The sequence below is a fragment of the Camelina sativa genome, chromosome 2, assembly GCF_000633955.1.
Source record: "Camelina sativa cultivar DH55 chromosome 2, Cs, whole genome shotgun sequence".
NCBI classification, from domain to species: Eukaryota; Viridiplantae; Streptophyta; class Magnoliopsida; order Brassicales; family Brassicaceae; genus Camelina; species Camelina sativa.
Genome location: NC_025686.1, coordinates 13275576 through 13303473, shown reverse-complemented (window position 1 = coordinate 13303473; position 27898 = coordinate 13275576). Strand labels below are relative to the sequence as shown.

Below are 27898 nucleotides of genomic sequence, written 5' to 3'. Positions count from 1 at the left end.
GGGGTTCGCTACCTAAACCATCACGATAAGATTTTGATTCGTAATTCTAAGACTTTACGATTGTATCCCGAGGAATCGAAACTAGGTTTTACCGATCTAGTTACTCTCAATTTCCAAGATCTACACGAGCCTTTGTAAAAGAAAGTGAAGGAAACTTACAATTTGTTTTGAAACGAGAGACCACCAAGAGGATGAGGCTTGAAGGAGCGTGCTTCGTTTGGTTTGGGAGGGGGGAATTGATGGAGAAGATTGAGCCAATCTGAGAGAAACAGAGAGAGTGAGAAGGCGGCGTACAGCGAAGAGGAAGAAGAAAGCGAGAGATAGAGATAGAGATAGAGAGAGAGAGAGACAAAAGTATTCGCAACTTTTTTTTCTAATTATATTTTCAAAGAGAGACATTATTTACCAAAATTACCCTCTTTCCTTTTCTTTTTTTTCTTCCTTTTCTCTTTATTTAGCAACCAACTAATAATATTCATTCTTTCTTGATATTTTTCTATTTCTTTGATATATGTTTTATAAAGGATTTTTTTTTTTTAACACCTTATATGTAAGAAATTATAATCAGATATTTTTTTCAAAAGAAATTACGAAGGTGAATATTAATCTACTATCTAACCTCGAAGTTTCCATTGAAAACGTTCCAAATATTTTAGGTGAGCTTTCTTTAGATATGATATGATTTCCAATGAAACCTATACAACTCCAACGTAAACTATGGAAAAACAACACAAGGATAACATCTATACTTTAAAAAAACAAAAGTAGATTTTGGGTCCTCTCTCTATCTTCTCACTTGTGGAGGAAAAGATACCAAGTACAAGTAAAAATCCCCAGTTTCAATAAAAAGATTGCGTTTTTTTACACGGACCATCCGATATAGTCTTCAAAACATCTATATTCACAGTTTCTTTTCTTCTTTCTGTGGACAGCTTTCTTTCTATACTCAAAAAAATTAGAGATGATATACCAAAAATCCTATCTATTGTTTGTCGGGGGATGTTAACCTCAACATCTCTTTACATCTGCGTCTTGTCATTTTCTTCCATCTACAACTATTGCTGCTATATCGGTCATTAGCTCCTAGAGTTCTCCAGGTTCCTTAGCTTCCCCACCTTGTTCTTGGGAGGACTTCTTATTTTCTTCACTTGTTGGAGAGAGCCTCGGTCTTTTACGCTGCTCTTGCTGATCAATTTCTCTACAGTCTTCATCACTTTCGCTATCCTCATAATCAACCAAACCTCCAGACCTCTTGCTATTATGATTTATTAGACAACAGAAAGCAAATCCATTAACTATTATTAGTTGTTGCTTATGATGCACCTCATCCTTCCATGAATTTCTATCAAGAGAGAATAGAAAGAAATACCTCTGACAAGCAGAACTTGCAGCTATGACATTGGAACTATGAGGCTCAGCTTCTTCCATCTGTGTACTAGAAGCACCAGAACTTGCAGCGGCTATGACATTGGAACTATGAGGCTCAGCTTCTTTCATCGCAGTCCTTGCAGCAGTGACATTGGAATTTTGTGGCTCAGCTGACTTTTCTTCATCCAGAGCACTCCCATATTGTATCATATCAGATTGTTCATTGGTGCTCTTTGGTCTCCTACTTTCTATGAGCTGAACACACAATGACACATTGTTAAATAAAGAGAATACTGTAGGAAAAAACTTCAAAGTAGGAGTTTAGATCGAGGATGATACCCCCACATATGTCGTTTTGAAATCCTGGATGGAAGTCAGGTGCTCAAATGGAGCTAACTGGTCCCAAAATGTACCAACTACATATTTGGCCAACACTGCATTGTACTGCACACGCAAAACAGTAATATGTACAGAGGGAACACCCCTAAAAACTGAAAGAGAAAAGGATGAAAATATAGGAACCTTGTATATGTGCACAAGAAGCGCTAAGACAGCAGAACTCAGCAGATTGTCTCGGTGACCATCGGCAGCAAAAACATCTATAATTGGTTTCAGCGTGTTGTTCTCGACAATGTAACTCTGAACATTATCATTCTGAAAATAGAACAATATTTTAGAAATTGCATAACTTATTGTCTTCATAGAACTTTTTGTAGCCATTATATAATCTATTCTCATGTTCGTGCAAGTGGAAAAAAAAATCTCAGTTTTAATATGACATGTGACACTGAAATTGAACCTTACCAGAGTAATTTTATGTGATGACTTTGAGCACATGTTCACAAGAATCATGAACTACCGTTAAAATTATTATTATTTTAAATTACAAAAGACCTCTGAGCCTTAAATTTCAGCTAATCCAGATAAACTAATATTTGTCTTGCCAAAGTCATTATATGAAAAAAATGCTGATTGAGGACTACTTACATGGACAGAGAGGAGATTGCTGACAAATCGCACCGCCGCAGCCACTAGGAATGTTTCCTTTCTTCGTGTGAGAAGCAAAACCTTTTCTGTCACATTGTTATGGAGAAAACTGCATGTAGCAGACAAGAGAAAAGTGCACAAGAATATTAGAAGGCTACGTACTACTGAGAATATAACAGAAATAATATGATAATCATCATAAAGTTTACTTTTTCCTGGATGGATCCAGCTGAACGCAAGAGCACATCAATTCACAAATCGCCAATAGGACTTCGCTCTTTGCCCCACGATGGCTGCCAACTGTATCGCCGGGTCTTTCAGGACATGAGGCCATTATGAAATCAGCTAACTCAGGTAGATGCTTCTCACAGAAAATATCCAAAATGTTCCCTTGCTACAAAATTGGAAATTTTATCAAAGATTATTTAATAGAAATCAAGATATATTGCAGTTTAGAAAAAAGGAGAATTACCGGTCTTATACCCAACATTATAACAGATATGTGTCAAAGAATTAACAATAGAAGGCAAGAAAAAACTAACTCTATGTGGACTTCACAGAAACCATTTGTAACATTTCTCCTCTAGTAACTATTACATGCAACCATAACCAATCAGAACAGAAATGCAAAGTCAGAAGAAATATAGCAACGTTTTCTCGATGACCTTGCTTGACTGTGACTTTTTTATACAACAGGAACATATAAAAAGAGGAGAATACCATCTTCTTCTGATCATCGGTGAATTGCACCTGAGCTCCACCTAATCCCAGTACATTTTGAATAATGTCCACACATTTATCACCAAAATCTTCCATCATTCCCTTAACCTATTGCACATAACCAAAATCAGTTATTACTCCATTTTAATATAGAAAGAAACAGGAAAAACCTCGCAGCTGAAAAGAAAAACAATCCAACAATGAGTTAAAGAAAATTACCAAGAGACCAAGGAGGGGAGTTTCCGGTCGAACAACATAAGAGCAGAGGAGGGTGATATCTTGAGCCACCAATATACTAAGGACTTGTGCCCTGCATCCAACAGAAAATAATTCTCTTAAGTATATAACTAGAAAATTATGTAACTGTTTTTTCCTCAAGAACCCGGATGAGACTGAGGGCTTAAGACAATAATAACTAAAAGAATTCACAACCAATTTATCATGTATAATTAGTTCAAGGTAATAATATACCCAATTAATACGAGTTTCTTATCTGGGCTCTTCAAGACATCCGCAATGATGTCAAAAAGACCATCATTGATAAGTTCCCTACAAGATACGTAAATAGACAAGCAGCCACATAAGATACAGAATATGACAACGCTCTCTTCTGCACTGAAAATTGATAATGCAATAACTGCTGCATACATGATCCATTTCAGAAGACTAATTCTCAGTACAACAGAATTAGTTTCTGAAAAGAACGTACCTCAAGACCGATACCTTCTGTGATCTCTTGGTTAAAAGACAAAATTCTTGCCAAAAGTTCACCTATTTTCGGAGGATAAAAAAACATCAGTCAAACTCACCCAAGAAACTGTATATGGTTTTGATGAAGATATATAGTATGCATCTATTAGTTTTATTTTGTTGATAGAGACATCACTGCTGTCCCCAAAAATCTCTGAATTAAGCTGTATCCTTTCAATGCCTTAATATTTGAATAGACACAAATGTTTGGAATTTTTGCATCTAAGAATCTTAATGACAGGACCCTGCCTAAAATCAGAGAATCTTACTGGCAGGGCTATTCATGGATTTCAACTAAAATAACCATTTTCATACAATACTCAATGAATTACATAAAGACCATAATCTTAGATATGACGGATGCAGGAAATACCAAATTATTCCTTGATTCATCAGATGTAGAAGGTGACTGTAGCCTTGCAAATAATTCTTGGATGTCATCCTTCAGCAGTGTAACAACCTACAGAACATAGTCATCAATAAAGCAACATATGAGGTGCATAAGTATTGCATTCAATGCGTTAAGTTTGAGATTGTTTATCTAGATGGCTTACAGCAGCATTGTTTGCATTGATTACTAAATCTAGATTTGCGGATGTAGCATCATCTAGTGCATTCTTCAAAACAACATCCTGCAGAATGTTGAGAAAAAGGTGAGACCAAAGTCCCAAAAAAAAAACAAATTTCGTAAACTGTGTTCAGCAGATTTCATGGGATTGAACCTTCAGATAACGAATTCTATATGTTCGGTGTATCTTCGAGAGAACCAGTGGATTCGTAAATGGTATAACCTGCAAACAGTAGTGAGGTTCAATAACAATGTTTTCCACAAAAATCCCACAGAATGTTGGTCCAGAATTATCTGTTCCCTAAGCTCAGTTCATGCTAATATGGTCCAGAATTACATGGAATCATGAACATACGAGAACTTTATGTTACCTCCTTAAAAACAACATCCTCTCTCAGAAAAGTCCGGTGTTGTTGAGACTTGGGAACATCGGGATTATCTGTGAGGAGAAACAAATCATTTAGAATCCGTTAGCTCAAAAGATTACGAAGAGGGCACGAAAAAAAAATTTGGCCTATAACATTTGCGGTTCCAAATTCAAACCCTAGGNAGGAACATATAAAAAGAGGAGAATACCATCTTCTTCTGATCATCGGTGAATTGCACCTGAGCTCCACCTAATCCCAGTACATTTTGAATAATGTCCACACATTTATCACCAAAATCTTCCATCATTCCCTTAACCTATTGCACATAACCAAAATCAGTTATTACTCCATTTTAATATAGAAAGAAACAGGAAAAACCTCGCAGCTGAAAAGAAAAACAATCCAACAATGAGTTAAAGAAAATTACCAAGAGACCAAGGAGGGGAGTTTCCGGTCGAACAACATAAGAGCAGAGGAGGGTGATATCTTGAGCCACCAATATACTAAGGACTTGTGCCCTGCATCCAACAGAAAATAATTCTCTTAAGTATATAACTAGAAAATTATGTAACTGTTTTTTCCTCAAGAACCCGGATGAGACTGAGGGCTTAAGACAATAATAACTAAAAGAATTCACAACCAATTTATCATGTATAATTAGTTCAAGGTAATAATATACCCAATTAATACGAGTTTCTTATCTGGGCTCTTCAAGACATCCGCAATGATGTCAAAAAGACCATCATTGATAAGTTCCCTACAAGATACGTAAATAGACAAGCAGCCACATAAGATACAGAATATGACAACGCTCTCTTCTGCACTGAAAATTGATAATGCAATAACTGCTGCATACATGATCCATTTCAGAAGACTAATTCTCAGTACAACAGAATTAGTTTCTGAAAAGAACGTACCTCAAGACCGATACCTTCTGTGATCTCTTGGTTAAAAGACAAAATTCTTGCCAAAAGTTCACCTATTTTCGGAGGATAAAAAAACATCAGTCAAACTCACCCAAGAAACTGTATATGGTTTTGATGAAGATATATAGTATGCATCTATTAGTTTTATTTTGTTGATAGAGACATCACTGCTGTCCCCAAAAATCTCTGAATTAAGCTGTATCCTTTCAATGCCTTAATATTTGAATAGACACAAATGTTTGGAATTTTTGCATCTAAGAATCTTAATGACAGGACCCTGCCTAAAATCAGAGAATCTTACTGGCAGGGCTATTCATGGATTTCAACTAAAATAACCATTTTCATACAATACTCAATGAATTACATAAAGACCATAATCTTAGATATGACGGATGCAGGAAATACCAAATTATTCCTTGATTCATCAGATGTAGAAGGTGACTGTAGCCTTGCAAATAATTCTTGGATGTCATCCTTCAGCAGTGTAACAACCTACAGAACATAGTCATCAATAAAGCAACATATGAGGTGCATAAGTATTGCATTCAATGCGTTAAGTTTGAGATTGTTTATCTAGATGGCTTACAGCAGCATTGTTTGCATTGATTACTAAATCTAGATTTGCGGATGTAGCATCATCTAGTGCATTCTTCAAAACAACATCCTGCAGAATGTTGAGAAAAAGGTGAGACCAAAGTCCCAAAAAAAAAACAAATTTCGTAAACTGTGTTCAGCAGATTTCATGGGATTGAACCTTCAGATAACGAATTCTATATGTTCGGTGTATCTTCGAGAGAACCAGTGGATTCGTAAATGGTATAACCTGCAAACAGTAGTGAGGTTCAATAACAATGTTTTCCACAAAAATCCCACAGAATGTTGGTCCAGAATTATCTGTTCCCTAAGCTCAGTTCATGCTAATATGGTCCAGAATTACATGGAATCATGAACATACGAGAACTTTATGTTACCTCCTTAAAAACAACATCCTCTCTCAGAAAAGTCCGGTGTTGTTGAGACTTGGGAACATCGGGATTATCTGTGAGGAGAAACAAATCATTTAGAATCCGTTAGCTCAAAAGATTACGAAGAGGGCACGAAAAAAAAATTTGGCCTATAACATTTGCGGTTCCAAATTCAAACCCTAGGTAACATGTTAATTAACAGGAGATAGGAAAAAACAGTCCACCAAAGAGCACGCAAATATTTCACTCTCCATGGGTGAGAAGTTCCCAGTTTAAGTCCACATGATATATTATTAAACGCTCTCATTTATCCCATAAATACAAAACAGCTACATGCTACTTGTCATGCCCTTCTTCGTCTGAAAGTTATAATCATCAACGTTCAACCAGAGTCTTGAAGCTTACACTCAAGGCACCCAATAAGTTTCATCAAGAGTTGATCCCCTAAGATAATCTCCAGGATCTGAGAACTGTTGAGCGAAACTGCATAAAAATAAAAACAAGATAGCAGCTTATAACACAAAATATTGAAGCTTGGTAAGAAAAAATGGTGTTGAGATGTATGTGATTAATAACTGATTTCTTTGACTATATTGAACATGATGTGAAGGCCATCAACATCGTTTTTGATCTCACAGGCTTCAAATACAGCCATCAATTTCTGAAAGAAAGCATCCTGCATCAAGATATCAGGAAAGAAAGTAGGTTAAGGAGGGTTTCAGTGTCAGTCCTTGAAAAAATTAACAAGAATAAAAACCTAAAAAGGTGATGAAAGCACTACAAGATTACAACTCGGCTATAACTGGAAGACGAAATAGCTCAGATACCAAAAACCTTTTCTTGTAAAAGTATACTACCCAGGGCGAACAAAATTAAGGATAATAATGAAGAGAGGACGAGAATGACTACCCACTTCTTTCATACAAAAAGAAACAGTAGAACTTTGGAATGCACTTATTACTTACATCCTTCAACATAAGATCGATTAATCGTATCTTATCGGCGCTGCCATATTTAGTAACAATCTGCAGGGAAGAAAGAAACAAATACATCAAATCCTCGACAAAATAGAGACCTAGAATGCAAAATCAGGATAATAATGGGCACTACTTAACACAAGAAATGTCCACTTATCAATTGAACATAAATGCACTGAGAGCGTAAATAAAGATGAGAACATACAATCGTATTTCTGGGAGATACAAATTATCATAAGAAACTTTGAAAAATCGGTAATACTCCAGACGATGAAAAGACAAATGAAAGTAATAAAAAAAAAAAAAGTAGGTATCCAAAAGTAATCGAGAGAAAAACAGTCTTAAAGTCTCAACTACAACAGATACTATAAAGAAGGGTATAGCTTTCAGTTAACCACAAGCAAAGAAAGCACACAATCACTCTTATCTTAGAACCTTGAGTATTAGGGGAAGATTAGAACGGTTGACATCAGGAAGCTTCTCTAACTCACTGATCACGTTGTCAAACGTTTCGCCTGCTCAAGTAAAGATGATTATGTTGTCAAATACAAAATTTGTGACCATTACATAGAAAATATTAATATAATTATCATGAAAGTGCTGAAACAAAAAGTTGCAGTCATCATTATGATTATATTTCAATACAAGATTCAATATTAATATAATTAGTGCTAGAAATTGATCAAAAGTTTCATCACTGTGAAAGTTCTGAAACAAATTATTTCTTGTCAACTATTCGGAAGTCTAACTGTTCACAGATGGTGAATGAGAACTGGCCACACAAATCCATAACTCTATCTAGGTAACCCCTTGAACTACAGTTACAGAAATATTAAAATGCAAACCTCAAACCGAGCCCTATGACAAATTGATCATATAATAAGAAAATGAAAATATAAGAGTTAAATATAAGCAGAAAATCAGACTGATATGAAAGTTGAACAAATACTTTGGTCAGGAAAAATCTCTTACCGTTCAGAGCATTGAAATGTAGAACTTGTTGCATACTGGATATTAGATTCCTGAATAGGACGAAGCACCATTTTTGTAGTCAGGGGAATGATCTGTAGAATGGAGGCTCCTCCAAAAGGAGACAATAGAACTTTTATTGTACTCACCATACGTAAGTGCATCCGGCAGTCTCTAGAAAGCTCAAAGCCAACTCTGCTGAAAGCTCTTGGTCACTCCATGAGATGATTGTGTCTGTACATTGATACAGATACCCAGTTAGGCAAACAAACTCTACAACCGAAGATACAATAGTTAATAAAAACACAATACACAAAGCGTACCATCTTGCTGCTTGTAGAGATTCTCAGTGCTTATGCGGTGTTCAAGCAATGTCGCATTATCATCTTCATCAATGACATTTAGGCCGAGTTCTTCCGATCGCTGCATGTTTTAGCGTTTCCATTTAGCTACAAGTTATTTCCAGAATGCGCACTGCAGAACATTTGGCCGCAGGAGGGATCCAGGAATTAGAGCAAACCTCCATATAGTCCATAGTAACGTATCCAGTTCCTCGATCCTCCCATTGACCATCCTCATTCAAACGATAAACCTTCACTCGCTGAACAATAATGACAAGCATAATATACAACAGCGTTAGGAGAACATAACTATTGCAAGTAAATGATTAATATAACCATTCTTTGTAATACCAATGTCAACGTCCATGGACTTATACGAATTGGAAATCAAGTCTTGAATCTTATATGTACAACATCTTAAAGATCTTAGTTGTCCTCACTGCGCAAATCCTAAGAACATAGTATTTATTATATCCTCATACACAAACCCTAACAGAACGCAAATCAAGTGAATCCCATCTTCCAGATCCTCTAAAAACCTCACTCCAGTAGTGAATTGATTCGCAATTGAACCAAGATATATCAAACACATTGCATAGACACGATTCGCGAGCACTCAAATTCTCAGTTACATCTCCGCGCAGAGTAACTAACGAACAAGAAGATAACCAAAGATAGAGCTAAGAGACACACCTGAATCGAATTGGAGTTAACCGGAGTGGCCATAGCTGACTATCACCACTGTAGATACCAGAATCGAGCCGAAGAATTCAGTACGGTGGTCGGAGGGAGCGAAATTTAGGGTTCTTGGAGAAAGAAGAAGAAGAAGAAAGAAGAGATATAGAACGAAACGGAGTAGATAGAGATGGGAGATTTTGAAGTTTTCTTAAGGTTGAAGAGAAATCAACAGAAACTCGTAACCGCCACTAACGAAGAACCAAGAAACTTTGACATTTCTTCTCTCTCTAGTTTCTCTCTCTCTCTTTCTCTCTCACTTCTCTGTGTGTTTCTGTTATTTCTTTTGCTGCGCACAAGCTCGTCTTTTTGCTTCCGCTGGAGAAGAAAAAGAAAAAACAAAATTAATTCAAATTTCGATTAATTACGGAATATATCATTAAATAATAATAAAATAACGTATTGGGCTTTATGTTTAAGGTTTTGGGCCTTTGCTAGGCTTCCCCAAGCAACCTCCACAATTTATTTTGTAATCTAACTTGATACGTGCTTGGGACCCTCTTGTGTATAACTTGGGGTCATGATTTTATTAAAGGAGCACGAACAACAATTGCGTAACACACTAACACTGACAGTACACTCCTTTTAGTTCAACATGTTACCGTTTCGGAAACTCACTAACGAGCTAGCCTTATACTCATAGTCATCGAGCATAATTCTCTGAGATCTTCATCCGACTAGAATTCTACGTGCACTAGAACTCGTAATGTTTCTGTTCTGATAAGGTGAACGCGTCATGACTCGCTGACCGACCGATATACACAATCATGAGTTCAAACCACAGTTTCAAATAAAATAATGAAGGAGCCTTTAGTTCCCGACGATCTTTTGGCAGTGAGTCACTGACATATATATATATATATATATATCAATGTTTTTGGTTGTGGACTCAAATTTTAGAAGACAGTACGTCCAAGTAGTATAACTTTATTTTATCATCTACGTTTGTATGCTGCGTGTACGTACATATTGCCTTTTGGTTTTGGTAGAATGACATGAATTGATGAATAGTTCAAAAGTGGAAAGAAGGATTAAACTAGAGAGACTTGAGTATGATTTAAGGCCATGGGATGCCTTGACGATAGTTTTTTAAAAAATATATTAAAATCAACATACATTATTGTGAGAAATAGGACTTTTTCCCCAAAAAAAAAATAGACGGTTAATGGTAACCCGAGACATAACCGGTTTCGAGATTCTAACTAATCGTATGATTAGAACCTCTAAATATTCATCTTCGAACATTAAATAAGTATATGAAGTCATTTTAGTCCTTACAAAAAAAAATTAATCAATTTTTTGAAAATTAACTTGTATTACGTTACAAATTTGATAAAATTTTGTTTATCCCAAAATCTATTAAAATTATAAAATTTGTTTCTTCTTTTAAAAGAATTTATAAAGTCTTGAGAAGTGCAGTTTCTGTAAAACCGGGGGAAAATGACGCTTCTGAATGAGAGCGTTCATGCATGGTTTGTTTATGACACGATCAATTCTTGACTTCTTGTGTTGTTGCAAAGAAAAGGGAGAATATAAAGTGCAGTAGTGCACTATGATTCATTTGGAGGATATATGAGTATATGATATGAGTGCATGCATCAAGATTTACTTTGTGTGGATTATGAAATGTTCTTGATAACTTATATAATAATCTTGAAATTATTATATAAAGCAATTTAATTTCAAACGTATGACGTAACGTGTAAAAGAATATAGGGAATATGCACTAGATACCATAATTTTCAAAAGTATTTAAGAAACTATCATAGGACCCACAGTGCATTCTCTCTCCTCATATACAATTACTTTTATACCCATTACATATATTACATGTTATTTGTTTAAATATCATGTAATTTTTGTTTTGTGAACGAAATTATATATCGATTTGGGTTCACAAATGAAATGGTTAGGATTTAAATTTTACAATTAGAACGAAATTATATGTCGGTTTGGGTTCATAAATGAGATGATTAGTGTTTAGATTTTACAATTAGAACGAAATTATATGTCGGTTTGGGTCCACAAATGAAATGGTTAGGGTTTATATTTTACAATTAGAACGAAATTATATGTCGGTTTGGGTTCACAAATAAGATGGTTAGGGTTTAGATTTTACAATTAAAACGAAATTATATGTCGGTTTGGGTTCACAAATGAGATGGTTAGGGTTTAGATTTTACAATTAAAACGAAATTAGATGGTTATGATTTAGATTTTACAATTAAAACGAGATTATTTGTCGGTTTGGGTTTACAATTAAACGTTATTTAGTTCAATATAACATGTAAAATATAAATATTACATGCTATTTTAAAAAATCACACCAAATATTTCACTCTTTCTATCTAACACTAAAACAGAAAAGGGTGATTAAGTCTTTTCACTCCAAAAAAAAACGTGGATCCTATGGTATTTTCCAATGAAAAAATGTTGTTGTGGTATTCTCTTAAATAACTTTCAAAATTGTGGTATTCTCCTAATTAACCCAAGAATATAACTTCGGATCGGGTTTGTGTGTGATAGCATGACCCTCCTCCAACTGATGTTACCCGGACGGCAAAAGTTTCAGAAGTCTTATGGAATGGATCAAATTTAGATTTGTTATCAAATTAGGTTCGGTTTGGGCCCAGCCTTGGCCTTATCCTCGTTTGTTTTCAGTTTTTTCTTCTCCACAATTGTATTAAACTATAAACTTCCAGCTTGCTAATATATAAATTAAAGTTGAAAAAGACATAAAATAATTTATAGACATGTTCGGTTCAAAAGACAAGCGGGTTAAGCTAACAAAAATTAGACTACGTTTTGTTTCTAGTAATCAATCATTGCAGATTATCCAAGAAAACAAACTCTTTTAATTAAGAAGTTGTTGTTTACAAACATTTAATTTAAAGGTTTAAAATTATTTTATCATAGAAGGAACAAAAAAAAATCGACTGGTATAATACAATTTTGATTGGACCGGTCCTGTTTAGTGTTTATACCAGTTTAAATTATTATGTTTTATATCTATATACGTAATTATAAACATTTATATGTTGTTAATATAACTTAAATAAATATATTTTTTTTTACTTTTGTTTATAATTTATATTTTATTTTATTTTTATATATAACATAAATTTTTGTATAATTTTATATATTTAATGTTTTATGTTGTAAACGTCTAAACCGCCTAAAAACCGTCTAGGCTCCAACTAAGCGTTTTAGACGCTAGACGCTGGATCACCGCCCAGATACCGCCTAGCGCTTTCTTGAACACTGGTTTATACTAGAGAGAGACCAAAGTTCACACCGAGTGCGTCCGGTGATAACTAAACTAACCCACATGTATATGATTTTTTATACTTTCATTTTTGTAAGAATTATCTATAGAAAGAAAAAAACATGAAAAAATAAAATATGATTAGATGAGAAGTGAGTTGTGTCATTTGTGTGGATAGAGTGTGATACAATCCAAAGAAAGGAAATGAGTCGTTAAGATAGAGATAGAGCTGTCTAATATCATTGGAAGGTTGGAAACAAGAAGACGCATTCTTGCATCGAAGTCACGTTACGTTGCCAATTTAATGAAACACAATTTTATATAATAATCTTAAAGATATACATAGAGTATATATATGTATGTATGTGTATGTAACATGTGCATGCATATGAGACTATGAGTATATGAATAGGGATACATCATAATTCATACATATAGAGACAGATATTGTTTAGTTGGCAATGCCTCCAAGCAAACCACAAAAACTTTTTATCCTAAAATTCTATCTTTTTTTTTCTGTTATTTTTTGAGATTCCCATATAGATATGATCTTTAAATTTTCTTCCAACTTGTATAAGTTTGTCTAGAGATATAAGTTGCTCATCATTAATGCGATTGTTTGTTTATTATATCCAGCACATCTACATATCAAAATATATAAGATGCATCAAATAATTCCGATTGAGATTCGAAGTAATTATTTTTGTAATAATTAATTATAACCGATTGACAATGATTAAATTATTAGATGCGATCTCTTCATATTTTGACTATATCTTTAACGGTTGTTTAGATCTATTCAACATAATTTTGACTTGTTAGTGTAAATATTCGAATCTTTTTCTTCAAAATCATTGATCACCTCAAGATTGAAGATAATTAGATATGATCATATGAATATATCTTATTCATTACAATATTTGTAAGAAACTATTTTGTTTGGGTGGATTGACACGAATTGACTTGGATTGGGAGGCTGACGTGGCACAGTAATGTCGTAATCAATTTCGTAGAAGAAAGTTAACAGAAACGGACATATCGAATCATATGAATGTTCTCTTTTATTGTTATATATTATAGTTTTTTTTTTCCTAATAAACATTTATAAGTGAGAAAAGTAAATATATTTTGATCAAAAAAAAAAAAAAAAAGAGAAAAGTAAATATATAAGTTTCGCCCCTCACATCATCCAGTAACCAACTTATATGTATACGCACATATATAGATGTGTACTCATTTATACATTTTGTCTGCTATGTTATAACTTTATTGTGATTGGTGGAAATGTATGTTTTCATTTAAATTGTTAATTGTTAATTGTTAATGTAGTTTACTACTCTGACGGTATCTTTCGTAGGATGAGCACATATCTTGGCAAAGAATAAATATATTACTATTGAGCTTTGATAGAACACTAGAATTCTAGAATGTAAAGGATACCACTTATAAGATAACATAAAATTTCCACATAAAGTATTTTGATAGTCCACTTAGTTATTAATATTTTCATGAAAATTCTTATGAGTTTACTGTTTATAAATGACAAAAAAAAACTATAATTGGTGGGTATTATTCATTACAATTTCGACCACTTCTTTTTTTTACCAATGAATATATTTCTACAAGTTCTCATATTACTTATATTACGTGACAACCCGTCATGTGGATCCCACTAACCCCCAACTAGCCGCCATCATGGATTCCAAACTGGCTTTACAGAACATCGATTCTAACTTTTCACCGTGAAAAGGAAATTACATCCAAATCCACCAGTAGGTTATTGGTGCACCAGATATTTTTCGAATCCTGGTTCCCACCTTTTAACAACCCTCCCACAATACAAACTATCATCAAATGATTTTTCAACTTTTTTTTTACGATAACATATAATTTAAATATATGTTTGAATAATTGGTAACTGAATCTTTATTATAGTAACTAAGACAAACCGCCATAATTGATCTGAGGCTGCCATGTAAATAATACCCAATACTTTGCACGAGGTTTGAGTAGACTTTCAAAATGAATTTTGATCTAAGCAGCATTAATATCTTAATCATTTGTTATCGTAAGATATTAGTATTTGAAATGATCTTAGCTCGATCCATGAGTTATTACCGGCACATGTTCTTTTAGATTACTTGCGTACATATTTTAATATATTCTCCATCATTTCATCTTTATGGGGGTTTTTAGTTTACTAGAAACGTTGATACTTCATGTGTGCAAACTATAATTTCTTCTGTATCAAGAAAAAAAAACTATGATTTCTTTAGAATTTTATAATCCGGCTTATTATCTATTAATGCGGCCAGTTAAATTCGAATATGTTTTTGTTCATCTTTATTTTAAAAGATAAAATAACACTGTAACTTGTTTTTTTTGTTTTTTTTTTTGGTATAGACAAAAACTATTAAGTGCTACTACTTCTGTGAGAAACAAAGATAACAAAAGTAAAATTTAATGTGTCACCAGAGAGTGTTATTTGTTGGGAATCACGTGTCTGTAAAACTTCTTCGGTTGTTCAGACCACTTGTGAACCGTACAGTTAAAAATCATTCCACCAATAAGATTCCTATTATACGTTATATATATTCGTTCAGTCAATTTATTTTTTTGGCTTTTGTTTGTATCAACCTTACCAAGCTCGTGCAATTTGTTCTTTTGTTTTAATTACGTAAAACGAATACTTTGGTTATAAATATTTTAGATGCCAAAGAATGATATGCAAATATGAGAAGTACAAACCGATGGTCTCTATTTACTTATCAGAGTCTAAACGAACGAGAAAATAACGTCCACGTAACATATGAAATTGTGGCTATGTGATGTGTCATGCTTTATTAGTATTGAGTGAAAAAAAAATTACATTAAAAAATTAAAATGTTTAGATTTTTTTTTTTAAACAAAATAATCAGTTCAAACAAGCCAATTAGAAGGGAAATTATTTACAAACAAAACATAATGCAGAGATACACGCGTTTAGCATGCCAAAAAATCCGCTCTTACATTTGCGGTTCGTGAAACTTGAATTAAAGAAAAAGAAGAAAACTCCTCCCTGTCTATCCGAATGTCGTCTAGGTATGTTGCGAAAACTGGCCACTTATTAAGGGAAGACACCATATTCACCAAGTCTGAACAGTCTGTAAGAAAAATCACATCTCGGAAATCATGCCCAATCATGCACCACATTGCCCAAATGAAAGCTTCAACTTCTGCATGTAACGGGGATAAACTCCGCCGGAAATTGGTAGCTCCGTGTACTAATGATGATCCATGTGACGGGGAATGTTTAGATTTTAAAAACTACTATTTACACATAATTTATGTGCTCACATATTACCCTTAAGGAGATTTGTTAGTAAAAAAAACACACTATAACATAACCTTTATTTTATCATTCATTCGAAAAATTGATTTTTATCCGCTCGAAGTAACAATTCTATATTGCTGACGATTTTTTTATTACAAAATTATGGAAAATTGCACTGTATAACCCAAAAAAATTTATAATTCATTCAGTAGCTAAACTAACCATAGAAATATTTAATAGGGTGTATTTTTTATAATAATTACAAGATTAACCCCCTGTTATCACCCTCTACCACCACTCCCTACACCACTTCCGGCGACCACAGCCGTCCACCTACTCCGGCGACCACCATCGGCCATCTACTCCGGTGACTACCACTTCCGGCGACCACCGCCGTCCACCACTTCCGGCGACCACCGCCGGCCACCTTTGCTGGAAACAACCTCCGGCCATCACTGCCGGAAAGAACCTCTGGCCACCACTGCTGAAAACAACCTCCGGCCACCACCCCGGTAACCACCGCCGGCCAGCAACTCCGACCACCATCTCCGGCCATCACCTCCGGCGGCCACCCTCCTCCAAACCATCAACATTCTCCCCCATTGGTAATTTTTCCTACCCCTTATGTCATATAATTAATTTTTAAAACTAATGTGCTATATTCTTAAATATATTTACAATTTTGGTTACTACACTAATTCACCCAAAAATTATCACCACAGTTTTTAGCAAAAAGAATATGAAAAAGTTTGCAGAATAAATTTATCGAGGATATAGGGGCATATTTATATACTAAATGAAACACTTGTTTTGAGGACTTGGTTGCTTTCCAGATTAACAAATATCCTACATATATATATCAAGTCTACAAAGCAAAATAATAAGCATGTACAAGGGAACCAACGTATATAAAGCAAACGGTTAAGCTCTTTACGGCGCAAAAACGAATCAAATGATCTGAGGTAATTTAACATTTAGCTAAAGTTTGAGGTAGTTACGTATATGTATTTGTTTTAACCATAAACTAAGATGCAAATTGTTCTTTTGAATGTAATTCAGTGTTTGGTCATGGTAAGATCGTAGTTTACTACATAGAGCGGAAAATGTTACATGAATAAAGCCAACAAAGTAAAAATGTAAACAAAATCGGACATAATCGAACTAGCTAGGTTTTACATATGTGATATGTAGCGAGAGTAAAAAAATTGACATTGATGGATTATTCCTTTCGTTGTTCTTCATACCCTTATAGATATATTTGTCGGAAATTTGTAGTGTAAAAATGGAAAAACATAGTCAACAACAACGAATATTGAATTGGTTACACAGTCATAGCTGTTGCAATAGGAATAAAAATTTGTTACACAGTCGTTTAAATTTCTGTCTAACTCATGATTTGGTTAAACTAATTTGAATTGACTAGTAATTAACTAACTATCAATTTATCGCTAACAATCAGACTGTTCTCGACAACAGAATGGTAGTCATTCGTTTTCAACGAATAAATGATAAGTTGTTAGCAGAAATACAAATCTTAATATTTATATAAAGTTTCGTGTCCAATATAACTCGAACGAAAGTGTCCTTAATTAATCAAAGACAAATAATTGCAAGCTGGATTTTATAACCCAAAATAGTTACAAAGTCATATAATACTTTGTTCTAGTGTAGTTTTGCATCACAACGTCAACATCAAGTTTATTATATTGTATTAAACCACAAATATATATAATCGAAGAAACGTAAACGGGCGTCATTACGTTGATATCAGTTGATGGGTCAATTATTAATAATTAATGAATGTCTAACAATAAGCTGATCTGTTGGGAAACTTTTAAAAAAGAGAACTAATGATCAAAAATAACAATTCGGAAAAGAAATAAGAAAGTGTGGGCAACATGACTAGATGCTTATTGGCCAATTTGGTTAATGAGAGTCGAGACTCGAGACCCGTGACAACCTTCCCTCTCTGTCTCACAGCTTTTTTATGTCTTACGTTTCATTTTAGATTTTTCTAATCTTTATGCATAGTATATACTATATAGAACTAAATTGGTATTATGTTATTATTATTATACATATACTAGATGTTTTGATAGAATAACTAAATATTACTCTTTCTGTTTTTTTTTATTTGCTTCTGATGAGAAATAACATTGCCTCGTCTGCCCACGACCTTGTTCGCGTGGTTTGTTCCCATGCTATATGCATCTAACCATATGTAAATAATTGAACTCTTTAATGATCAAGAAAAAACTTCAAAAACTGCAAAAAAAAAAAAAAAACTGTGTATTCTTTGCTTTTAACACGTTTATGATTACTATTCATGATTAAAAATGCAATTGGAGGATTTTATTTTCGACTCCGTAATACATCTTTCAACTATAATACGGTCATGAATGGGTTCATGTCTAAATAGTCTTACATGCCACCAAACCTTAAATTTTTATGTCATATATTTTTTAAAAAAATTTAATTACAAAACATTGATAGGATTCCCCACCCTCCCTCAAGGCCCCAGATTGTTTTGTATAAAAATGTTTTATGAGTATAATCAATAATATATACTGTTAGTATGTTTAATAAGGAATTATATAATAGTTTATATATATAACAAAAAAAATTGAAGTAGTTTGTTAGCTGTATTATGTCATGAAAAGAGTGAGAGAATTTGTTTTTTTTTTTTTTAACTTCGAGTGAGTTATGATTTAATTAATGTTAATTTTCTAATAGAAAAATCCGTTTTAAACAAAAAAAAAAGGAGTTACCATTTTTTATATTTTTTAACCAGCGTTAGGGATTATGCGGATGTAGTGGCGGCGGTGGGGGACAAGTCCAAGCATGGACATGACTGGAGGGGAGGCTACGGTAGGTGGTTTCAACAAATTAATACCATACAGTTAACAACAAATGAGTCTTAACGTTGAAAAAATTAACAGGTTTAATTGATGTAGTATTTATTAGTTATGCTTATTGAATTAAATTGAGGAAACACATCAAATACTTCATGCTAGATAGTAACAATTCTGTTATATATGTATTGTATTGATAAATAAAAATAATAGATGATCTGTTGTAGATCTATCGAACATATATAGTCTTACTACCAAGTTTTTTTTTTTTTTTTGGTTAAAGTCGATCCATTGTAAAAGTATTATATTGAAAAAAAAAGATTGTAGTGAATTCCATATTTCTAAGTTACGATGAAATTATAATAAGAGATTGTGCGGTTCAAAAGGAATCATCATCACTGGTAATGCTTTATGTAAAAATATCGACAAATGTAATATATCACTGAGAAAACGTAAAAATAATGTTGAAGAAAGGAAAAACAAACTGACACTTTAAAAAAGGGAAAATAAATTATTAAATATTTTTCAGCAATTTCTTTTTTTGGTTTGAGATATCTCATTTTTGCCCAACTAGATTGTTTTATCTTTATCTTATTTTATGTTCATGACAAGAGACTCTTATCCTTTGTCATCTATTTTCGCCTAAAACTTCTCTATAAATACCTCGTTCACTTTTCTATCACATGAAAACTAAAAAACACAAACATCACATGTATACACACACATAGTTTTTTACAACACACACATACACAAACACACAGATATATCAAAATGTCTTGTAATAATAATAAAGCATTTTTAGTCGGCAACAAAGTCGTCGTTATACTTGTATTCCTCTTATGTTTGGTTCACTCGTCAGAGTCACTTCGCCCACTCTTTGCATGCGATCCGGCAAACGGGTTAACCCGGACGCTCCGGTTCTGTCGGGTTAACGTACCGATTCACGTGAGGGTTCAAGATTTGATCGGGAGGCTCACGTTGCAGGAGAAGATCCGTAACCTCGTCAACAATGCTGCCGCCGTGCCACGCCTCGGTATTGGAGGCTATGAGTGGTGGTCCGAAGCCCTTCACGGTGTTTCCGACGTTGGTCCCGGCGCTAAGTTCGGTGGTGCTTTTCCAGGCGCCACAAGCTTCCCACAAGTCATCACCACGGCAGCTTCTTTCAACCAGTCTCTATGGGAAGAGATCGGACGGGTGAGGATAATTAAGAATTTTTGTGTTTAAAAAAATATAGTTTTAAAAATGAAGATTTTATGATTTCTCTACGTGAAAAACGTCATCGACATCGTTAGAGGTCATACACTAGTGATAGATTAGTAGGACGCTCTCTATTTATTATTCTTGGAAATTTATAATTCACATGAATTTTACTGACTACGACATGAGTCCATCGAATAAGTCAGAAAATTAAGTTAGACAAAGTCCAAAACCGGTATATTTTACTTTAGACATCAAATCCAAAACCAGTATATATATATAAAACATATTTTGAAATACTATGGGTTGAACCGAATTTATATTTTGTAATTTATATATATACACACACATATGTTATATGTTTATGTATTGTTTGCCAAATTTAATACTTATATGATGATGGGCAAGCTAGCTATAACCAGTGAATATCAAAATAATACTTTTATTTATCATATGGTGTAAATATGAAGTATATTTATTTCTTTCAACAAAAGCAAAGGCATACGGACAATATATATATATTCAAAATTAACATAATTTATGGTAAAATAAAAGGTGGTGTCTGATGAGGCAAGAGCTATGTACAATGGAGGCGTGGCCGGTCTGACATATTGGAGTCCAAATGTGAATATACTGAGGGATCCACGGTGGGGCCGAGGCCAAGAAACTCCTGGTGAAGATCCTATCGTTGCCGGAAAATACGCCGCCAGCTACGTCAGGGGACTTCAGGGCACCGCCGCCGGTAACCGCCTCAAAGTCGCCGCATGTTGCAAACATTACACCGCTTATGATCTTGATAACTGGAATGGCGTCGACCGTTTCCATTTCAACGCTAAGGTAAATCTCATTCACATTTACTTACTTATCTCTAATTATGTGTTTTGAAGTTTTTGACTACTAAACTTCTTTTCTTTGGTTGAAAAATGCTAAAACTCTTTAAAAAAATTTTTTAGACATTATCTTTAGAATTTGTATGGGAATAAAAGAGAACCCGTGAGTCTCTACTCTATTATTCTTCCATTTTAAGTGGTTCGTCATTTCATAAAAATTTCAAATTTCATTTTCGTTTTTTTCAAGAAAAAAAAAACAAAAGATTAGATTTTTTTGCTGAAACTTGTAAATATACTTTCTCGAATTAGAAATTTCTACTTTATGTCGTTTTCTATTATTTATGGCTCCACGCAACGAATTAATTGGATGTGACTAAATATGCGTTTTCTCGTTAATAATGGCCAATCGTCTTTTATCTTCTTTCGTAACAAGATTCGCTAAATTCAGAAGATAGCTTAAATCAATATATATCTCCATCGTGAGGCATTAGTTATTTATAGTTCCGTCGAATATGCGTCACTTCGCAATCTTGCAAAAGACTTTTTTCATCCTACTCAATCGAAATATATCATCAAATAGGTAAAATATGTGTAGATTTGTATGCATGTCACAGTCAGATACAAAAAAAACATTTGCCTAATATATAACAGCTAATTAAGCCAATAGACAGCGTGACTTAGTGATGTGTCATATGCATAGTCTTATGTAATATTGGTGGAGAATCTTATCCCTAATTGGTTCATGTGGACCAACTTGGGCCAAGCTCCTTTCCATTTATCTTGTTCATCCCAAATATATGCAATAAATTAAATTATATTTAACAAAAAAGATTCGTTTCTCATGCATAAATAATTTAAACCATAACCATCTAAACGAATTCACTATTGATATGCATCAAGATAATAGTATGCTTTTATTATTATAGATAGCTAATAGGTGCATGGTTGGTCCTAAGAATTTGGGACCTCAAACCTAGAAGAAAATTATGATATATAAAGTTTATTCAAATAAAATAAAATTAACTTGAACTAGTAGTGTTTTTAATACATTTTTCCATAAAAGCTAACCATTTAAACTTTTGTTGAAAAAAAAAAAAGCTAACCATTTAAACTAATACAATTTTAGGATTAGTATATTCAAGCTAATATAATATCATTGACTAACGTAATAAAGTGGTAGGGGGTGGCTTAGTCAAAATTTTCTTAAGTATGGGTTATTTATTTAATTTATTAATGGATTTAGGTCACCCAACAAGATTTAGAAGACACATACAATGTACCATTCAAATCATGTGTCTCCGAAGGAAAGGTCGCAAGTGTTATGTGCTCGTACAACCAAGTCAATGGAAAGCCCACATGTGCTGATGAAAATCTCTTAAAGAACACTATTCGTGGTCAGTGGCGTCTCAATGGGTAAGTTTTAAAAGTCACACAAAATCAACAGCTCATATCAAATTTGACTCATAGACTAATAATATGAATGCATACGTATATATATAGGTACATTGTCTCAGATTGTGACTCTGTTGATGTTTTCTTCAACCAACAACATTACACCAACAGTCCGGAAGAAGCCGCCGCCGCCTCTATTAAAGCCGGTAAGTTGTTATATTCAATTGCATGCATGTGAACCGTCCGGTTAAGTTTGATAAGAAAAAACATTGTGTCGTTATACAGGTTTGGACTTGGACTGCGGGCCGTTTTTGGCGATTTTCACGGAAGGTGCAGTGAAGAAAGGATTGTTAACGGAGAATGACATCAATTTAGCACTTGCTAATACATTAACGGTCCAGATGAGACTTGGTATGTTTGATGGCAATCTTGGACCTTATGCTAACCTAGGGCCAAGAGATGTTTGTACTCCGGCCCATAAACATTTAGCTCTTGAAGCGGCTCATCAAGGAATTGTTCTTCTCAAAAACTCCGGCCGGTCTCTTCCACTCTCCCCTAGGCGCCATCGCACCGTCGCCGTGATTGGACCAAACTCCGATGTCACCGAGACTATGATCGGAAACTATGCAGGGAAAGCGTGCTCCTATACGACCCCTTTGCAAGGTCTCTCAAGATACGCGAGGACACTTCACCAAGCTGGTTGTGCCGGCGTGGCTTGTAAAGGAAACCAAGGATTTGGTGCGGCTGAGGCAGCGGCGCGTCAAGCCGACGCAACGGTTCTTGTGATGGGATTGGATCAGTCGATAGAGGCGGAGACACGCGATCGAACGGGGCTGCTTTTACCAGGGTTCCAACAAGACCTAGTGACCCGTGTGGCTCAAGCTTCTAGAGGTCCAGTGATTTTGGTCCTTATGAGTGGTGGACCAATCGATGTAACCTTCGCTAAGAATGATCCTCGTGTTGCTGCTATCATATGGGCTGGGTATCCGGGTCAGGCGGGTGGAGCTGCCATTGCCAATATCATCTTTGGTGCTGCTAACCCCGGTACATAGCGAACAATGATTTTTTTTTTTTTAAGCCAAACTAAACATTAAATTTATTTAGCTTTGATTATTAACAGTCAATATTTTATATGTATCTTATGATAGGAGGAAAGCTACCAATGACATGGTATCCACAAGATTATGTGGCTAAAGTGCCAATGACGGTAATGGCCATGAGAGCATCTGGAAATTACCCTGGAAGGACTTATAGATTCTACAAAGGTCCAGTGGTATTTCCATTTGGGTTCGGCTTAAGTTACACTACCTTCACTCACAGTTTAGCCAAAAGCCCATTGGCCCAACTATCAGTTTCACTCTCCAATCTCAACTCTGCCAATGCCATTTTCAACTCTTCATCACACTCTATCAAAGTGTCTCACGCCAACTGCAACTCATTTCCGAAAATGCCCGTCCACGTTGAAGTATCGAACACCGGTGAATTTGATGGAACACACACGGTTTTCGTCTTTGCCGAACCGCCGAAAAACGGAATAAAAGGATTGGGTGTGAACAAACAATTGATTACGTTTGAAAAGGTTCATGTCACGGCAGGGGGGAAACAGACAGTTCAAATTGATGTTGATGCTTGCAAGCATCTTGGTGTGGTTGATGAGTATGGAAAGAGGAGAATCCCAATGGGTGAGCATAAGCTGCACATCGGTGACCTTAAACATACTATTTTAGTCCAACCGCAACTTTGACGGAGGCATATAAACAGAAACAACAAATACGGAAACCATGATCTTTAACAAAGTGAAGTGTTTCTTCTTATTTCTATTATTATATAGAGAGATAGGTTTATTTTCTTATGAAATTTAAATACTCAAGAAAAGTATGAAATTTGCAAAGAAGCACCAAAGGGTTGCTTCTTAGATATGTGTTTTTTTTTCCTTTGTTTTTTATTTGGACCAAAGTTATTGTAACTTGTGGCTCCCAACATAAGAAATACAAGGAGCCCTTGTAAAATGGTGAAACTAAAGATAAATGAAAATAAATGTTAAAATAAATGTCCCATATTGATAAGCTTGAAATGTGTTATTACTTATTACCGTTTTTCCAAATACGCTTTAAACTTTGCTGTCTATGTTTTTTTTTGTCTGTTTCTGTCTAGACATATATTAGGTGTTGTAAGAGGAGTTTTTGGTTGGAACTTTGGGCATAAAGTCGCAAATGACTCACTGCAACTTTATAGGTTCATGGAATGGTATGAAGATGTTGGTATGGTGGATGAGATTTATTTTACAAGTGCATTCATTCGTAGCCAATATCACTTTTAAGTTTGGTTTGAATATATTTAAGTTTTATTTGTTAGGTTTAAAAAATGTATTTAAAGTTAGTTTTTCAAGATCCTTCTTTGGCTATAAAACAAACAAAACAAATAAAACATCTTATTTCGTGTCGAGCCCTGAGATCATTGTTAGGTTTGATTTTACTTTTCTTCCTAATATGGTTTAATTTCATGGCAGTCAATAAATGGTTTACAATAGGCAAAGTAAAAAACATAGAGCGGGTTGGTGATGACTTTGTATTCAACTGCTAGAAACTTCTCTTATGTATTTTTTCTAACCTTCTACATGAAACTTAAACTCTACTTACTTGCACCACAAGACTTAAAAAATTTTCAGAAACTAAAATGGAATTTATATAAGGTGGATTTAATCATTCTTGTGAACTCTTGACAATGGCGTTTTCATTCATCAGAGACCTCCGGATCTCAGTCACCCTTGTCGTTTTTTTCTTCCTCTTAATTTCCTTTCCAGGTCTGTTGTTCATTTTATACACAAGCATGTATGTTACTTCTTTTGCAAGGTTTTGGTAACTTCATTTAAAAAATGTTAATTAATTTTACAGGGAACACTTACAGTGACGAAGACGAATCGGATGCAGGAGATTCAGGTGGAGGAGTTGGAGGTGGCGGTAGTGGGACAGGTGTGGGAGGCGGAGGGATAGGTTCTGGTACTGGATTTAACGGCGGAGGGACAGGTTTTGGCGGAGGAGGATCGGGTGCTAGTGGCACAGGTTTACGGTTTCAGGTTCAAAGTAAGTCTATCCCAGAAAACATAATCTCCCCATTGGTTTTTGGAATTAACGTTTTAGGTTTGTGATAAGTTTTGATTTGTTTTGGGGTTAGGACTTTGACTGTTCTATTGACTTCATCAAGTCACCATTCCTCGTTCAAGAATCAGAAGCTTTAGATGTGTACGGGAAGAGAAGAGAGACGCTGAGACTCGATATGATCCAACGATCGATGACAAAGATATACAAAAACGCAGACATTGTTATATTTAACACTGGTCACTGGTGGACTCACCAGAAAACATACGAAGGGTATGAAACTATGAACTGAACCTTTCTTTTTTACACTTGTCTCTGTTCATATCTGAGTTAACTATGTTTTTCGATGTTTAGGAAAGGTTATTTCCAGGAGGGGAAGCGAGTTTACGAAAGATTAGAAGTGAAAGAAGCTTACACAAAAGCTCTACATACATGGGCTGATTGGGTTGATTCCAATATCAACAGTAGTAGAACAAGAGTCTTCTTCGTCGGTTACTCCTCTTCACATTTTAGGTAGAGAATAGTTTCCTTTCATTCCAAGCAATCTCTGTTAGGGTATAGAAATTTGGTTTTGACTCGAGAGTTTTTAACTGCAGGAAAGGGGCGTGGAACAACGGAGGAGAATGCGATGGAGAAACAAGACCGATACAGAACGAGACGTACACAGGAGCGTATCCATGGATGATGAAAGTGGTCGAATCAGTAATCTCTGATATGAAAACGCCAGTGTTTTACATGAACATAACGAAGATGACTTGGTACAGAACGGACGGTCATCCGTCGGTTTATAGACAGCCTGTGGAGGTCCGAGGAAGTTCTCCTGCAGCCAGAATGTTTCAAGATTGTAGCCACTGGTGCCTACCTGGAGTTCCTGATTCATGGAATCAGCTTCTCTACGCTACTCTGCTAGTTTCACATAGTTCCCTGCTTGCCTGACAAGTCACTTGGAAGTCTCTTGTAGTTCTTGCCTCTGTATATTAGGTTTTACCGCTAAGGCAAGAACTCTTTCGTACTGTATTTAAAGCCTAAACATCGTTAGAAATGGGTAAAAGATCCATTTGATTGTGTACATTGTCTTTGCTTGTAATGTGGTTTGACAGCTATACTGATTAGTGATTACCGACATCTCTCAATCTCTCTCACTCTCGCTCTCACTCTTTTTTTTTTTTTGCTAAGAGTGTTAATATCATTATAAATGAAAAAGTTTGGCTTGTACAAACGTTAAGCACATGGTCCTTGAAACCTTGGCAAAAAAGGATAAAAACAAGGTTACAAGATTGGGAACACACAAAATGGGTTCATTAGATCCATCGCTGCATCAAGTTGCGGAAACTCTTTCTGTGTTGTCTTGCTCTTTTTTTTGGTTTGTGACGTAAATTGTATTAACGGTGTGTTTATTTTTCTACTATTTGTGTTAACAATTTGTGGGGAAATATCACTTTTTCCTCAGTCTCTCTTACTTAGATATAACATAAGACCTGTTTGACAAAAAAAAAAGAAGATATAACATAAGACCTAATTAAATACAGAAAACTTACAGATTTGAGTTCCACAAAGCATAAACATTTGAATATTGGTTACCATATATTTTTGGAACTTCATTTTCAGATTTGAACAAAAAAATGTTTTCATTTTGAAGATAAAATATTTTGATTTCTAGAGACACAGGGTACAAGTGTACATGTATATGAAGTGATGCATACGTGATGATTCTACAAAAGCATTCACATACCGGGTATATTTGGATTTTCCAAACGCGACGAGGCTCTTGAAGCGTAAGGTTTGGAATGTTGGTCGGTTTCTAGACCTTACCACTAATATAAGAGGGGTGGAAGCGTTGTTACTTGTTAGTCATCATCACTCATCAGAGATCATCCCTTACTTGAATATATCTTAGGAAGTCAGCATGGTTCTGATATCGACACATTTAATCTTCCTTCACTATCTAATGGTCTTCAGAAAAGCCAAAATTCAGAATATAATAGAAGTCAATGTAAGGCGATTAGTGCTGCAGTTGGTGATTATAAATTGGCACTTCTTCAAGGTCCTCCTGGGACTGGTAAAACGAGGACAATTATCGGTGCTATCAGTGGATTAATTGCAAGCAGATCTGGTTGTAGGGTACTGGTCACTGCTCATTCCAATGTTGCAGTTGATGAAATTGTCTCGCGGCTCTGTAGTTGTCAGATTTATGGTAGCTACCCTTTTAATTACTTGATGAGAATGTTATTATATTTTAGTTTCTGTTTTATTAAATACTCCAGTTTAGCTCAATCC

General features: G+C 34.8%; 4 protein-coding genes and 1 pseudogene across 5 annotated transcripts in view; 2 read left to right on the top strand and 3 right to left on the bottom strand.

Annotated features, from left to right (window-relative positions):
* LOC104723824 (zinc finger CCHC domain-containing protein 10-like) overlaps window positions 1-338 on the bottom strand; it is a 4910-nt gene extending 4572 nt beyond the window's left edge. Inside the window, exon 1 of the mRNA XM_010442247.2 lies at window positions 160-338. The gene's annotated coding sequence lies outside the window, so the exon portion shown is untranslated. The remainder of the gene's footprint in view (window positions 1-159) is intronic.
* LOC104723798 (putative SMEK homolog 3) lies at window positions 819-4865 on the bottom strand. Of its 2 annotated transcripts, XM_010442212.2 has the most exons (14): window positions 4765-4865; window positions 4548-4616; window positions 4380-4457; window positions 4199-4285; window positions 3785-3846; window positions 3547-3624; window positions 3295-3385; window positions 3076-3183; window positions 2565-2749; window positions 2356-2464; window positions 1891-2022; window positions 1708-1812; window positions 1370-1623; window positions 819-1255 (listed from the first exon to the last, which is right to left on the bottom strand). In XM_010442212.2, the coding sequence occupies exons 8-14, from the start codon at window positions 3172-3174 to the stop codon at window positions 1084-1086; spliced, it is 1056 nt and encodes a 351-aa protein (XP_010440514.1). In that variant the 5' UTR covers window positions 3175-3183; window positions 3295-3385; window positions 3547-3624; window positions 3785-3846; window positions 4199-4285; window positions 4380-4457; window positions 4548-4616; window positions 4765-4865; the 3' UTR covers window positions 819-1083. The 2 variants fall into 2 exon arrangements, with proteins under 2 accessions (XP_010440514.1, XP_019090593.1); XM_019235048.1 differs by having other exon boundaries at window positions 1708-2022.
* LOC104723808 (serine/threonine-protein phosphatase 4 regulatory subunit 3) lies at window positions 6048-9980 on the bottom strand. Its single transcript, XM_010442223.2, has 13 exons — window positions 9633-9980; window positions 9119-9199; window positions 8922-9021; window positions 8748-8832; window positions 8602-8651; window positions 8065-8144; window positions 7618-7677; window positions 7229-7328; window positions 7058-7135; window positions 6659-6726; window positions 6442-6510; window positions 6274-6351; window positions 6048-6179 (listed from the first exon to the last, which is right to left on the bottom strand). The coding sequence occupies exons 1-13, from the start codon at window positions 9663-9665 to the stop codon at window positions 6048-6050; spliced, it is 1014 nt and encodes a 337-aa protein (XP_010440525.2). The 5' UTR covers window positions 9666-9980.
* Window positions 19797-24580, top strand: LOC104723790 (beta-D-xylosidase 1). Its single transcript, XM_010442201.2, has 6 exons — window positions 19797-20298; window positions 20857-21138; window positions 22375-22544; window positions 22632-22729; window positions 22809-23567; window positions 23672-24580. Exons 1-6 carry the CDS (start codon window positions 19876-19878, stop codon window positions 24265-24267), a joined length of 2328 nt encoding a protein of 775 aa, XP_010440503.1. The 5' UTR covers window positions 19797-19875; the 3' UTR covers window positions 24268-24580.
* Window positions 25248-26746, top strand: LOC104751614 (annotated as a pseudogene).

What these genes read in the sequence shown, in the direction of transcription:
- LOC104723798 (XM_019235048.1), bottom strand. Translation starts at nt 3,174, where the DNA reads ATGATGGAAGATTTTGGTGATAAATGTGTGGACATTATTCAAAATGTA. An exon ending in CTGGATCCATCCAGGAAAAA is followed by an intron (nt 2,465 to 2,564) that starts GTAAACTTTATG and finishes TGCTACATGCAG; the next exon opens with TTTTCTCCATAACAATGTGA. An exon ending in GCAAGTTCTGCTTGTCAGAG is followed by an intron (nt 1,256 to 1,369) that starts GTATTTCTTTCT and finishes AAATCATAATAG; the next exon opens with CAAGAGGTCTGGAGGTTTGG.
- LOC104723808 (XM_010442223.2), bottom strand. Translation starts at nt 9,665, where the DNA reads ATGGCCACTCCGGTTAACTCCAATTCGATTCAG. An exon ending in CAATATAGTCAAAGAAATCA is followed by an intron (nt 7,136 to 7,228) that starts GTTATTAATCAC and finishes ATTTTTATGCAG; the next exon opens with TTTCGCTCAACAGTTCTCAG. An exon ending in TCAATGCAAACAATGCTGCT is followed by an intron (nt 6,180 to 6,273) that starts GTAAGCCATCTA and finishes TATGTTCTGTAG; the next exon opens with GTTGTTACACTGCTGAAGGA.
- LOC104723790 (XM_010442201.2), top strand. Translation starts at nt 19,876, where the DNA reads ATGTCTTGTAATAATAATAAAGCATTTTTAGTCGGCAACAAAGTCGTC. An exon ending in GTTTCCATTTCAACGCTAAG is followed by an intron (nt 21,139 to 22,374) that starts GTAAATCTCATT and finishes TAATGGATTTAG; the next exon opens with GTCACCCAACAAGATTTAGA. An exon ending in CTTTGGTGCTGCTAACCCCG is followed by an intron (nt 23,568 to 23,671) that starts GTACATAGCGAA and finishes ATCTTATGATAG; the next exon opens with GAGGAAAGCTACCAATGACA.